General features: G+C 38.2%; 1 protein-coding gene across 1 annotated transcript in view; it reads right to left on the bottom strand.

The window, feature by feature from the left end:
* USP24 (ubiquitin specific peptidase 24) overlaps positions 1 to 12,880 on the bottom strand; it is a 47,760-nt gene extending 34,880 nt beyond the window's left edge. The window contains exons 1-15 of the mRNA XM_031058550.1: positions 12,866 to 12,880; positions 12,523 to 12,688; positions 11,499 to 11,566; positions 9,905 to 10,048; positions 9,279 to 9,401; positions 8,362 to 8,397; positions 7,723 to 7,788; positions 6,183 to 6,248; positions 5,299 to 5,373; positions 4,415 to 4,573; positions 3,209 to 3,323; positions 2,590 to 2,693; positions 1,354 to 1,461; positions 797 to 892; positions 534 to 695 (exon numbers count right to left, since the gene is read on the bottom strand). Of these exons, the coding sequence (XP_030914410.1) occupies positions 534 to 695; positions 797 to 892; positions 1,354 to 1,461; positions 2,590 to 2,693; positions 3,209 to 3,323; positions 4,415 to 4,573; positions 5,299 to 5,373; positions 6,183 to 6,248; positions 7,723 to 7,788; positions 8,362 to 8,397; positions 9,279 to 9,401; positions 9,905 to 10,048; positions 11,499 to 11,566; positions 12,523 to 12,688; positions 12,866 to 12,880 (1,503 nt within the window). The remainder of the gene's footprint in view (positions 1 to 533; positions 696 to 796; positions 893 to 1,353; positions 1,462 to 2,589; positions 2,694 to 3,208; positions 3,324 to 4,414; positions 4,574 to 5,298; positions 5,374 to 6,182; positions 6,249 to 7,722; positions 7,789 to 8,361; positions 8,398 to 9,278; positions 9,402 to 9,904; positions 10,049 to 11,498; positions 11,567 to 12,522; positions 12,689 to 12,865) is intronic.
* Positions 12,881 to 13,433: the final 553 nt, after the last annotated feature.

Genomic DNA, 13,433 nt, shown 5'->3' on the forward strand with positions numbered 1-13,433 from the left:
GGAAAGAATATATGCAGTCTTTTAAGCCATGCACATCTCTGCTGCTGCCAGGAAAGAGTACAGGCAGCTTTGGGAATGGCTTCTTTATGTTACAGGAAAAGAGTTAAGTATTTTACTAAAATACAAAACTACTACAATTGAAATATTGATTTGCATTTTGAGACTTAATGGTCATGCCAGAACACATGCTTTACTCAAAATAAACTAATCTAGGCTTTCACATGAAAGGGACAGTTAAAATACTGACATACCTTTACAGTGGTTCCATTTGCAAATTCTAACCTTGGGCCCATCCTGGCAGTTTCCCATAAACTGATCACTCCTTGGGCTGAAAATTTGCTTAAAACAAAGGCAAGAGACTTACTATGAGTCTCAAGATCAACAAAGTGGCTCACACAAAGCCTACCCCTCTCGAGGACTCCCCAAGGTAAGAACTTACAGATGGGACACACAATTTGTGCATCTTGAAAGAAAAGGGCAACATCGAGGCTAGATAAGATTTCATTTTGGAAGAGACAAAATAATAAACCAACCCTCTTGATATCCTCTATGCACTTGATGATGTAGCTCCTTTTGATTGCCTCTTTCACTGCATAAGCATCACTGAGGATTGTCAGGTGTTCCTCCAAGGCCTGCTGGATAAGACTACACGGTAACGTTGGAAGATGAGCCAGCTCCCAAAGTACCTCCAGAACCTGCAGGAAGAAGGGCAAGGATAGTCAGGACCTAGGAAGTACAGAGCCTAGCAACTCTACATTTAATAAATCAAAAATCCAAAGGAAAACCATCCCCTTGCCTTGCCAGTGGTTGTTTCCACTCGTGCTTCTCGGCCAATGCGCCCAATGAGGCTCAGCAGCTTCTGCCTCACTCGGTCACTCTCTGTCTCCCAGCTCTGCACAGCAAAGAAATCAATGTTAGAGCATCTTATCAGGTTGTTACATCTCAAGTGTACACAAAAATATAATGCACAATTGATTTACTGCAGGAAAATCAAAATACAAACAAGTATGTTTCCACCGTAAGTATTTCCTTATTTCTGTTGCTGGGAGTTACAGCACTAATTTTCTCAACTCTTTTTCAAATACCATTAGGGATTAAATATAATAATAAAATCTCACTTTAAGTCCCTTAGGACTGGCTATCTAATGTACTTAAAATCCAAGTCAATTAGCAAAACAGTAGCAGATTAGGCTTCTGGGTTAACATAAAAGTTAAGTGGTTTTTAATAGCAAATTTTACATTGATATAGAAAATACAAATGTATTCAAGCCATTTGCCTTTCAGTAGGCTGGCTACACAAGCACATCTCATCAATCCTCTTCCTAAGGAATGTAAATTCATGTGAAAACTTACCTTTTGGATTAGAACAAATAAATGATTGAGCTGGTCAGAGCTAAACTTCACAGCAGCTGCAGCAATAATGGTGTGTATGTTCTCAATCACAGTGGAGGATTGTCCCGACTGAAAAGGAGGAAAACACAAGAAGGTAGGTCTTCAACCCAAACAAGCCAGAGAAAAACCTTCATGTAAGCATTATCCTAGCATTATTCACAGTAGTAGCAGCTTTTGACATGGTAGAAACACAAGTTCAGAGTAAACTGTCTGTGCTCCTCATTTCCCTGGCTGAGAAGTCTTTGGAATTAATTCTGAAGCAGGAAACTACTTGTCTGCCATCATTACAGCAGCTTTAAGCTGCTGCAGTGGCAGCAGTACAAACATCACCTTTTCTATTGCTTGGTGAGGTTCACGTGTGAGGTGTTGAATCTTTGAAACTCTTCCAGGCTTTACTCAAAAATGAGCAATACAAAATCTCCTCCCACATGCATGGGAGCACCATGGTAACAACAGCCAGAGAGGGGGAGGAAGTATTGCTTTTTATTAAAGAATAAAAGTGAGGGAGCTAGAATCACATTTCAACTTTGTTAAGCATTAAAGACTTGCTACCATGCCACACAAACTGCAGACCTGACAGTGTTCAATGAGTTTAGTCTAAAATATCAACATTTGCACAGAGAAGAAAACCATTTCCTGCAGTGGAAGATTAGTTTCTTGTCAAAGTTTCCATGTGTCACTTACATAAACACTCAAACCACCTTCCCCACACAGTAATAAATTGAATATCTTTAAAGTGAAGGCCAAAAGATGACTTTTCAGTCAATTATATGCCTGTACAGGAAGGTAAATAAGAATGGAGCCCACTCTCTTTAAAATCACACTCTGACTTTAAATCCATACCTCCAGCCACAAACACTAATATCTTAGTTTGGTCTAGACAAATATTCCTGTCACCTGTTTCAGGCTGACAACCTCTTATGCCCAGTCAAATACTTTTGCAGTCCCTTAACACTTGTTGCAAAGAACTGAACTTCATCACAGGATTCAGCAGCTGTGATACAAGAAATTGCCACAACAATTGATTTTACATGGTAAAGGAAGAAGTGGAAGGAAGTCTTTGCATTAATTATACTGCTAAAATCTTAACACCTCCACATTGCAATAGAGATGTACAGATTATTTTAAAAAATCCCTTCATTTGAATGTTTGTTTGTAAGACAGTCTAAAAGCACCTGCCTAGTCTTGATTGCTTACCTGAATTCTCCAAATTTTAGTGAGCTCATCTAAAGATAATTTGCTGCCCAGCAGTTCAATAATTCCCTTTATACGATCACAGTATTGTGCTTGGTCTATATTACCTGTGAAACAAAGAAAGACAACTCAATGAATGCATTTCAAACAATATTAAATACATTAATTTTATATAAAAGAACTAATTATTTTAAAAGACAGAACAAAGCTATCTTCATTTGGAAGGTCTTTCTGTACTGTTACAGACAAGTATCAGTACAAAGAAAAAGAACAAGGCTGTTTCCATTTTTATTTTCTTTTGCTTCATACATCTGATAGTACTCCTACAGAATGTTACTACTTGAGGAGAAAAACACCTCTTTTCTCTCTTTTTTAGAGGCTAACAATATACAAACTTTGAGTAAAAAACCCCAAGGACAGCAGAAGACATCTGCACAGATGTCAAACAGAGGACTAGATGATAGTTACAGAATTTGCAGGATTTTACTTAATTTTGGAGACAACAAAAAGCTTGAGCTCTTTGGTTAATAGTGCTCATTAAAGTGTATTGAAAGGGAGAGATGAGATTTTTAAATTTAAGTCGTTTAAAGCATGTGCCAAAAGGCTTTGTGAGAGTTCTTACCTTCCAGAGCAATTGACAGGACTGAATTCTCCACGAGCCAATTCAGCAGTCGGTCTGTGTCTATTGCATTCTTCACTGACTTGGACACAGTGCTGTCTTCTATTAATTTTGTCACCTAAAAATTGCAAAATGTAAGATTTTAACAAAAAATTCCCACCTGCATCACACACAGAGAGAATGAAATCTATTAAAAAAAGCTCATGATGAAGCTTAAGTGTGAATCCTGCAATATTTTGAGTACAGAAGGTGTTTGGGATTTTTTGGGTTGATTGTTTTTTGCAGGGTGTTGGCTTTTTAAGTTGTCATTTTTGCTTTTTAGTAAGTTGTTTAAAGGCAAATTCCTAACCAGAAACACCATGTCACCAGTCTCTCATGCAGCAGAATCTTAGTCTGACATAGAAAAGCTGGCCTGTACTGCCAGGTATCTTTCTACAGATATGCCAGAAGTAGGTTATCTCAGGCTTCTGCTTGTTACACTCAAATCAGTGTCCTACTTTTTATCCAACACTGAACTGATACAGGCTCCTCACTCGAGGGAGAAAAAGCACATTTCTGCTAAAATCTTCAAAAGCTGCACTTCTACAAATTCACCACGGATACACAGCATTTATGATTAAGAACCAAACATCAATGAGGTTTAACATCTCAATATTCTCATAAATAGAGAAGGAAAAAAGCAGCAAAGATGGACTCTGAAACACTACAGTGTCTACATACAACTGTAATAAAAAATACAATATAAAATACTACAATTATGTAGTGCAATGCCCTGATATGAGTGGACTGAGACATCAATATAGATTTTAAGTCCCATTTGGTTTTTTTTCTGTTTCCTCTAAGTGAAACAAGAAAAATGGGATATACCTCAGGATGCTCAGTATTATCCCTGAGTGAATATTCAATGAATAACATAGACCACTGCTTATAAATCAATCTAAAATTGCATTTCTTACAATAGTTCACTTCTCAAACTGTGTCTAACTGGGAAGCCTTGCAGTGGCTACTAATGCTATAAACAACTCCTGCTACATTAACTTGTTTTGGTGTTTATTTTGAACCGAGCTTTTGCTAAGGCAACACAACTTGCAAGGAGATATTGCACCACCTCTTTTCTTAAGGCAGTGGTTTCAGTGGTTTATTAACAACCCATCCTATCCAAACCCACGCTCACGTGCACACACAGAGCCAGACAAAAAGCCAACCTACCTCTTTGAGGGAATTCATTTTTGCACTGAAGTGGGGGGATTTCAACATGCGCAGCAGAATGTCCAGCCGCAAGTCATCGACCGCCGTGACCAGGTCAGGCTGGAAGCGCATACACAGCAGTTTGATCCCAGACAGGAGCTCAGGGATACTCACCAGCCTCTGTTTGAAACAAAACAACAAAAAAGGGACAAACAGAGGCATTGGTATTTTTGCTATTCTGCTATGGATGTCAGTGACTCACAAAGAGTAGGTTTAGTGACCAAACAGACTGCTTAATCAAAACACAGTACCTGGTACATATGAAAGTATTGCTTGTACAGTAGAAATTTTAAGATAATGAAACTTCTGGTTAAAGCTTCAGATTTGGTAAATTGCTCTCCTTTGGTTCAACAGTCTACGAATACTTTCTTGTTTAAAATTAACAATTTATAACTAAGCAAAAAGTCAACACAATTTAATAGAACTGAATGCCAAATTCAGGGTAATGCAGGAAGTAGCCACAAGTTACACAGACACTTTACTACCAAATTCTCAGAAGCAAATAGCTATTGCAACAGCAACATAAATTTAGCAGACTGCAAGACAGTAAATATCTTTGAGTCAGAGAAGTGAGCATTCAGCATGCTGCACAAGGGGACCAACAAAACCAAAAATCTGATAGCAACAGCAGAAAAATATTTAAGAAAGGGTCATAAACCAGATATTTACTGAAAAGGGTATTGAATGGAAGTGGATAAATGCATTTTCATTATGTCATTCAGTCAGAATTCAGAACAAGCTGTATTCCTGCCAGTGAGAAGAAAGCTATTGTTCTAATTTACACTGACAGCATTTCCAAGACACGCAGGAAGTTCTTCCTAAATATTTAATATGTAAAACATTACCTTGTCTTTCAAGTCCTTCTCTTCTACATTCTGTACATATTTAATCATTTTATGAATGACTGGATCCAGCATGGGCTAAAGAACGTGAGAAAAGGCATGACAATCATTTTAATGCTTCCTGAAATCAACTGTATTACTCAAAAGACGTGACTGCAGCAAAAGGAAATACTTAGCTGAAAGCTCACCACTACCTTAGAGATAAAGCAACACCTACAACAAAGATAAAGCTATCCTGGTAGCTATGCCCAGGAAAATAAAAAACAATTAGAGTAAGAACCCATTTCAGACCACTGTAATGCAGGTTGGCAAAAACAGACAGACCAATTGACCTCTAAAAACACATCAGTTATTAGGTGCATGTGTCTCTCTTACTCCCAGGGGCTTCTAAACTACATCCTCTTCAAATAAAGTCTTTCAGTCACTTAAGTCAACAGTTCTTGGTGGTGAGGGCAGGAGTGAAGCCTGGAGTATGTTTGCACACACAAAAAGATCCTGGTGAATTTTTTTCCTGTACCACAATTTTTGCAGTGTAAACTCTCCCATCCATGTCCTTCATCTCAGCCAGAAAGTTAAACTGAAAGCAAAATTCATCCTTCGGGCTGGATTCTTTCCCCACATGGCTTCTACTGCTGCAGCTTACTAATAGCAGCGGTAAAGTTTCTCACTGCTGCAGATGTAGATACATGACTACAGATAATTGCTTGGAAAATGAATCTGAACATTGTCTGAGCCCTTTACTCATCACCTCAGCGTGCTCAAAATGGTTCTTGTACTTTCTGCAACGTGAGGTTTGAAGGCTTTTCAAATTAGTCACCAGTTTCACACCAACACAGTTGGAAATTAATTTTCAGTCCTCTTAACAAGTCATAACAAAGACATTTTACCTGTACTACAGAAGAGTTAAGATACTCTGCACAAACTCCAAATGGTTGAACTAACGCAGAGATTGCCTGAAAGAAAGACAGCAAGTATTTAGGTGCACATTTAAGGAATCTTTCCATAGTAATCTATAGATTAAAAGGCAAATGAAGATGAACAAGTATCATTTATATTATGTATTCCCAGTCCCTTGCTATGATTGTTTTTGGTGTGCAAGTCCTTTACAACAACACATGGTTTAAGAAAGATTTACTCTATGGCACGCAGTAGAGTATGTGCTATGTTTTATATATGGCATACAGTATGTGTTATATATTTTTGTCTGAAATAAAAAAATGCCTTCCCAGTTTTCACTAATCTTGGTCCTCTCATCACTCTGTTCAGTGTTCTCTGACAGATCCTGTTTCAGTCACAGAAATAAACAGACGGAAAGGAACATATCACATTTTGCTTGCTCTCTACAGCAATCAAAAGTGTGAATGCAAAATTTAAGGTTAAAGCCATATGGCAAATTTCTTTCCCAAAGCAATACGTGGGAGGAAGCTTTTGTAAATGTGTCATATACATGTCAAGATCTCTTCAATGCATGATTTTAAAGTGGTATCTATCGTCAAGAAATTAAATGTATAAAAGCATTTGTTTGCCAATAAATAATATCAAAATCAGTTTCTTTTCACACTGGATCAAGAATGGTGGAACTGAGTGTGCAGCAGTGCAATCCAAGGCCCACATTAAGTGATGCTGACCCAGATTTCCTTCCTAAGCAAGCAGTTATTAATCATTAAACAAAGTCAAGTCAAAGTTTCTATTACAGAGCTGGCATGTATATCAAGGCTTTCCTTATTCTTCTGTCAAGCTCACATATGAACCTATCTCAATACAAAGCAGAAAATATCAATACCCCAAGAAAAAAATGTTGAATTCCCTCCAAGTGGCATGTCACTGGAAGCAGACTGATTTTATACTGGGACACAAGGTTCCAGATGACAGTTTTCCTTTAGCCTCCTCATCTCCAAAGCTTGCAAGAATTGGAAGTCTCCTGAATATAGGTTAGGATCACCAAAAATAGCTTAGCTCTGCTGAATCAGTCAGTTTTAAGACATTGCTCTTGAAAAGTTGTTTAGGATTAGACATTGTCTGTCTTCCTAAGGATTTTTTTCCTTAACAGTGATTTCTACAATAAATGACAGAAGTCAATTCGCTTGCAGCTAAATGCAGCTATGGGTGCAGTAAACAGAAAACCAGGGACATACTGGTGAACATACAACAAAACTACTTTGATTGATGTCTAACCAGAAGGCTGAATGCTAGCAGCAAGGTACACTAATTTCTCCTCTTCTCTGTGAAGTCTTAATTGCTCTTCAGTCAGGATTCCTATGTACAACCTCATTTGACTTCCAGCCTGACAGCAGTTCTCCAGGGCTCTGTGGGAGTGCTGCTCTGGTACCAAAGAAAAGGTGAAAGCACTGCCAAAAAGGACACTGCTGGTTCTACATGAAAGGTAAAATGGAAAGGGAGAAGTCTCATGACAGAAGATGGACTTACCCCAAGTTCAATATCTTCAGAATTGAGTTTGGACTGAATTGCTGAAAATCCACCCAACTCTGCAAACTGAAATAAAATAATCAGTATTACACAGTGAACTACAGTATTTTATCTTGTAAATAAGAGATTATAGAAAATATTCCACTGACAGTTCCTGAGATGCCAACAAGTGTCCTTTACCATGGAACATCCCATCCAAACAAAGCTTGATATTTTCATGGGAATGCAGGGGCGCACTGGGGAATGCAATGCAATTACTCACAATAGCAGGGTAAGCATCAAGCTAGAAACTCTGCCTTGAGTAAAAATGGACACAGAGAAGAAAGGTAGTCCACATACAACAACAGCTGACTGGACTGGCAGTTTTGCCTGGGGGACCTTTGATTGCAGCCTCAGCTGGGCTCTCGAATTCCTCTAGTCATAGATACCAAATTAGGATAAAGGTGCTCAAGGGAGAAGGCAGCAACTCAACAAGCTACATTTTACAAGGCAGGATTAAAATCTCACACTAATTTTTTGTGGTTGTCAGAAAAGTGACGAGTGAAAAAACAAGGGCAAGGTGAGGGAGGGAGAAGAAATTACCCCTGAAGACCAATGAATTCAAGTGACAAACAACAATTCTGGTTTACATTCACCTACCCTGTTTACCAGATCCACCAGCCACCCATGAGGTTCCTTGAACAATAAGAATAGGAAGAAATTAGCAGCTGCAACATCAATGCTAACATTTGTCTTCTGAAACAGACATTTGGACACACGTTCAGCCCATCAACCCACGCCTCAAATGGATGCACTATTACACAAATAAAACAGTGTTTGTAACACCTCCTGTATTAAGTGTAGCTGGAGCTCTGGTTGGTTCTCATGAACATCATCCTGTTTTGGACTCTGCCTGACATCACTGCCCATGTGCTGTGGCAACAGATCACATTGTGGCTGCTGACTCACAAGCAACTGTATTTATAGCACTGGAGCAGTGTGGAACATTACTTCCCCAAAGCAGCCGATGTAGAATTTTCTTTCTACGGCCACAAACTTGTTTCCTGAAGGAGAAATCAACTCCACTGATGCTGTTTTGGACCCACCCATCTGGAACAACTGTGACAAGACTGTGCAAACCTCAAAAACTGCCTCCATGCCAGTGTGTTTTAGTTGAAGATATTTTATCCTTGGCTGTCAGAAAAGCCTGAATTCTCTACTAGAACTAGACACTTGGAGTTATCCTGGTCATTTCACACTCAACAACCAAACAGATGTCAGTCCTTAAATACACAGATCCACCTGTTGTGTGCTTCATGTCTAAAGCAAAACACAGATTGTTGTGCTACTTTAGACATGAAAGTTCACCCATTTCTAAATGCAGCCTCTAACAGAGAATTGGAACAATTTGAGAGCACAAATTAATGTCTACAGACAAACACACACTGCACATCTATTTGCAGTAATTCTTGGTAATATATTTAAACTTTGTCTTCAAATACCTACTAAACAAATAATCTTATCTGAGACAAAGACATCCACCCTAGAATTAGTTTTTAGGGCATGGCCATGCTTACCTTCTGAAAAGTGGATATGGGTGAGACAGCATGCATGTTGCCCTCCCCAAAGACTTCTGCCCAGTTTCTCTGGCACACCTTCATTCGGTTCTTGAAATGATATTCATTGTCGGGATTAAATGCCTTCAAAGAAAAGCCCATGGCAATGAACAGGTGCCTTATGCCACTTTCAAAACTTATCTTGGTAATTGTTTTAGCTGACCATTCTCCTGGCTGTCAGTTAAAATCTAGCAAAAAATAAAGCTGAATACAAGCCCCCTGCCCCTGCCTCTCAGTTCTCAACATATAAAGCATTTTGAAGCCTTTATTCTGTACAGACAATATCCAATAACCATGTGAGCCAGAGGTCCATAAAACAGAGAACTGAACTCAAAGCATCAGTTTTAAAAAACAAACAGCAAAGTGACAAAAATGTGATGTATTTTTTTAAACTGCTAGTTTTCAGAAGTTTTGAACAGCACCCACTCCTTTGCATTGCATACTGGATGTAAAATACCTGCAGCAAGCAATGGCTGCAGATTTTAAGACAAGGAACTACAACTTAAACAGCTGGAAAAAGCATCAGCTGCATAAATACTAAATGCCAAATACCCAGATATTAGAAACTGCATCAGAGGGTCAAATACCATTGTAAGCACACCAAGCAGGCCCACGGGGATTGGATCTTGTTTTACTCTCTCTGCAACCAGGTCCACCAGCAGCATGAGCATGTTGTAGATTCCTTCATGGATTTCGGTTCCCCACTTGTGAACAGCACTGGATGTCAACAGCTAACAGGGAAAAAAAAAGGCAATTATTTTAAAGTTGGAGCACAATCACAAATAAGGACAAATTTATCAACTCCTGAAACTGTTTTTTCAGAATAAATGTTTCCTTGGAATGCACTCATCACTATCTGGTGTGGTTTTCAGATGTTCTTTCTGCACTAATGGCTTAAGAGTTAACTCAACTTGTAATTTTGCAGAAGAACACCTTAAATCACAGTTTATGACAGAAAATAAAATCTGTCAAAGTGTTTTCCATTTGCATGCACTAGGAGAGATTGTAACCTTTAAAAAGAACAACCGCTATGAAATGAATCTGTCTGCAGATTGAACACACAACTATTAAATCTTGAAACAGGCAGTCATAAAGCTGCACTGATTCAGCTGAGGTAACCATTTACCAATTCACACTTTTTGAGCAGCTTCTATTGGAAAACAAAGCACATGTACCAGGAGAAAGAGGTATTTAATGCTGCTCCCACCTACTGAAACATGTTCCTTAAATCTGGTTTCATGGCTGTTTATAAAGGACACTTGGCTGCCATCTGCAAATTCATTTAATTTCTGCTGGGTCTGAACAGAAGCAGATAAAAAACTTAATAGCTTAAATACAATCACTTTTTGTACCATTAATAGAGTTTCTTGTAAATATTTCAGCAAATTGTAATTCAGCACATCTGAACTTAGATTTCTACAGATTATCCTCCTTATTGGAGGAACAATCTACATTGTCTATTTCATATGCAAAAAAACCCAAGTGATATAAAACTATTATATGTAAGATTAGTACTCAGATAATTAAATGGAAAAAGAAGATTTCCCTTAAATTTCTGCCTTCCTTAAATGAAGTTATATTCTCAGTATTTTAACACTAGGACAAAGTAACTTTTTAAAGGGTATGTATGTGTTTTTATACATATGGTCTAAATACTGGGCAGGAAATTCAGGCAGTACCTAAAGTGGATGGAATAGTGGGAAGTCAATTAGTTTTGGAACTCTATAAAGCAAATTCACAACAGCCCAGAGAAACACTGGGCATTGAGAACTGAGGTGAAAGATAAAATTCTAAGTGGATTGTGAAAAGAATTTAGCAACCCTCTGAAGGAATAACAGAAAGAATAGTTAATGGAAATCTGACCATGAACTTGCCACCAGTGGCCATATCCAAGGGTCTTTAAACCTCTCTCTGGACTCTGGTAATTACTACAGGGCTCTTCATTTAAGAAAAAGGAAAAAAAAAAAAAGAAAAAAACTAAGTGGTAAAGTTGGCCAGAGTTACAGAACTGAGACCTTGTATGATTTAAATTTAAATTTCTATGATTTTAATCTCAGAAAATATTTTGAGTGTGATTTTAATCTAAGAACCCATTCAGTAGTTGCCTGAAGTCTGGATTGCAAAAGACTATTTCCACCATGAACAACACAAACATTGAACTGGCCTACTGTACCTACTTACCTTTTTAAATGCCTCAGGCATGCATCTGTCCATAAACCTCTTGCAATTCTCATCAGAATCAGAAAGACCTTTACAGAAGAGAGAATGATTTTTAACAGTATATTCAAAATATTACTTTTTAAGATGACCTCAGAGACCTTGTTGCAAATTTGAGGGAACAACAACCCAAATTAGCAGTAGTAAAAGTGCCACTGTTCCTTCATAACTAGCGTGCTTTTTAAGCCACAAAAAGCATGACTTGAGAGAACCTGCCTTTCAGAACTAAGAATTAATTTCCCAATACCTTTTACAGGTTTTTCAAGCATTATTAGCACCATAAGTAGCTTGTAAACTTCAGAGTTTACAATTCATACATTACTGATGCTTCACAGCCTCCCACCAACACCAAATTAAAGCACAGCCTTTTAACACAGATTGGAAACAGAGAAGCAAACCAGAACCACTTAACAACTTCTATTCTTCCAAGAGATTACAACATTCCTTTAGTGTGCCATCAGGCATGACTGAAAATCTATCTTGTACTCTCATTATACACCAGTTGTTAGGTGTGGTGCCTCCCTAACACTCTTAACCCCAGCCAAAGTACTGAATAAGAGTCAAATTCAGATCTAGTGCAATATAAGCACTTTACCAGGGAAAAGCAACCACTTATACAAAAATGGTACAGCAGGGATTGAGATGACAGCTTGCTTTTATGAATGGAAAATACCCAGCACAAGATAAAAAAAAAAAGAGTCAGTAATTTAGCTCTGAAAAGATGTAATTCCCACAATTATTAGAACATAAAGAAACATGTGTGCCACTTTTTGAAAAAAACTTAGGTAAACAAATTACATTTTAGAGAAAGAAAAGAGATCAATGATGTTTTTACAGCACTGGGTAGAACAGTTCACTGTTAAACACTTTCCCAGAGATGTGATTGTTGTGCAGGGTGTAAGTAAACAGCAGCAAGATTAAAGTGAAACACACAACTGCCCAACACCCTCTGAACAGATAATCTGTGCAATTGTGAAAGGGAACTTACCCAGTCTTGCCAGGTAGGTGGATGCAATTAGGCACTTGCCTAGAGACTCCTCCCTCTTGTAGGGTATGGACCAGTGATCTGTTAAAACTCTGCTCTCCAGCTCATACAAGTTGGTTGTTGGAAACTCAATCCCTTCACCAGAGCAATTCCCGTTTTCATCATTTTTCTGTGGGTGAAAAAAAAAAAAAAAAAAGTTCAAGGGAAACAGTTTCCTAAACACATTAAAGGGTTTAGAAAAGGCAGCTGTGCTTGTAACAAGCATGTCAAATTCTCAACCCTGAGGCTGCTTGTGTTTTTCAAAGTAGAATTGAGTATTTCAATTTGAATTGAAGGGATTACATACCTGGATGTATTTCATGGAGGTGATAAGTACCACGTTTACATAACTAATTGCTAACTAATTGCCAATTTAAGCAGCAAATCTTGTTCCATAGCATATCAGATCCTAGAGCCAGGTGATAAGTACTTCCAGTCCCTGGGAGACTGTAAAGTACAAATTTTGATCTCCATAGATATGGACATTAATCCTCTGTTCAGCAACTCCTGTAGAATATGGGAATAGCTTAAGGGAAGTCCATTTCACCCCATCACTCTAGAAATACAGGATACTGTTTCAGTACATCAAGATTTTCTTTTACTAAAGAAAAACCTACATCAAATATAGTTGTAATGTAAGGTAATGTAATTATCCTTCTCCTGAAGTCATGAGTTACTGCCAAATATTCTGGAAAGTAAGAGGGAAAAGGCAAGCAGGTGACTGCAGCTAAGCTTTACAAGGTTTCCTTGCTAGTGGCACTAAAGAGCAGCTACTTCTGTGTACAGGGCACAGAATTACCCCCTGCTCTCCTCTAAGTGCCATATGAGGTAACTGCTTCAGCAGCGCCAAAGAAAGAGTAGACAAGTTATTCATT

The sequence above is a fragment of the Geospiza fortis genome, unplaced genomic scaffold (genome assembly GCF_000277835.1).
Source record: "Geospiza fortis unplaced genomic scaffold, GeoFor_1.0 scaffold396, whole genome shotgun sequence".
Lineage (NCBI taxonomy): Eukaryota > Metazoa > Chordata > Aves > Passeriformes > Thraupidae > Geospiza > Geospiza fortis.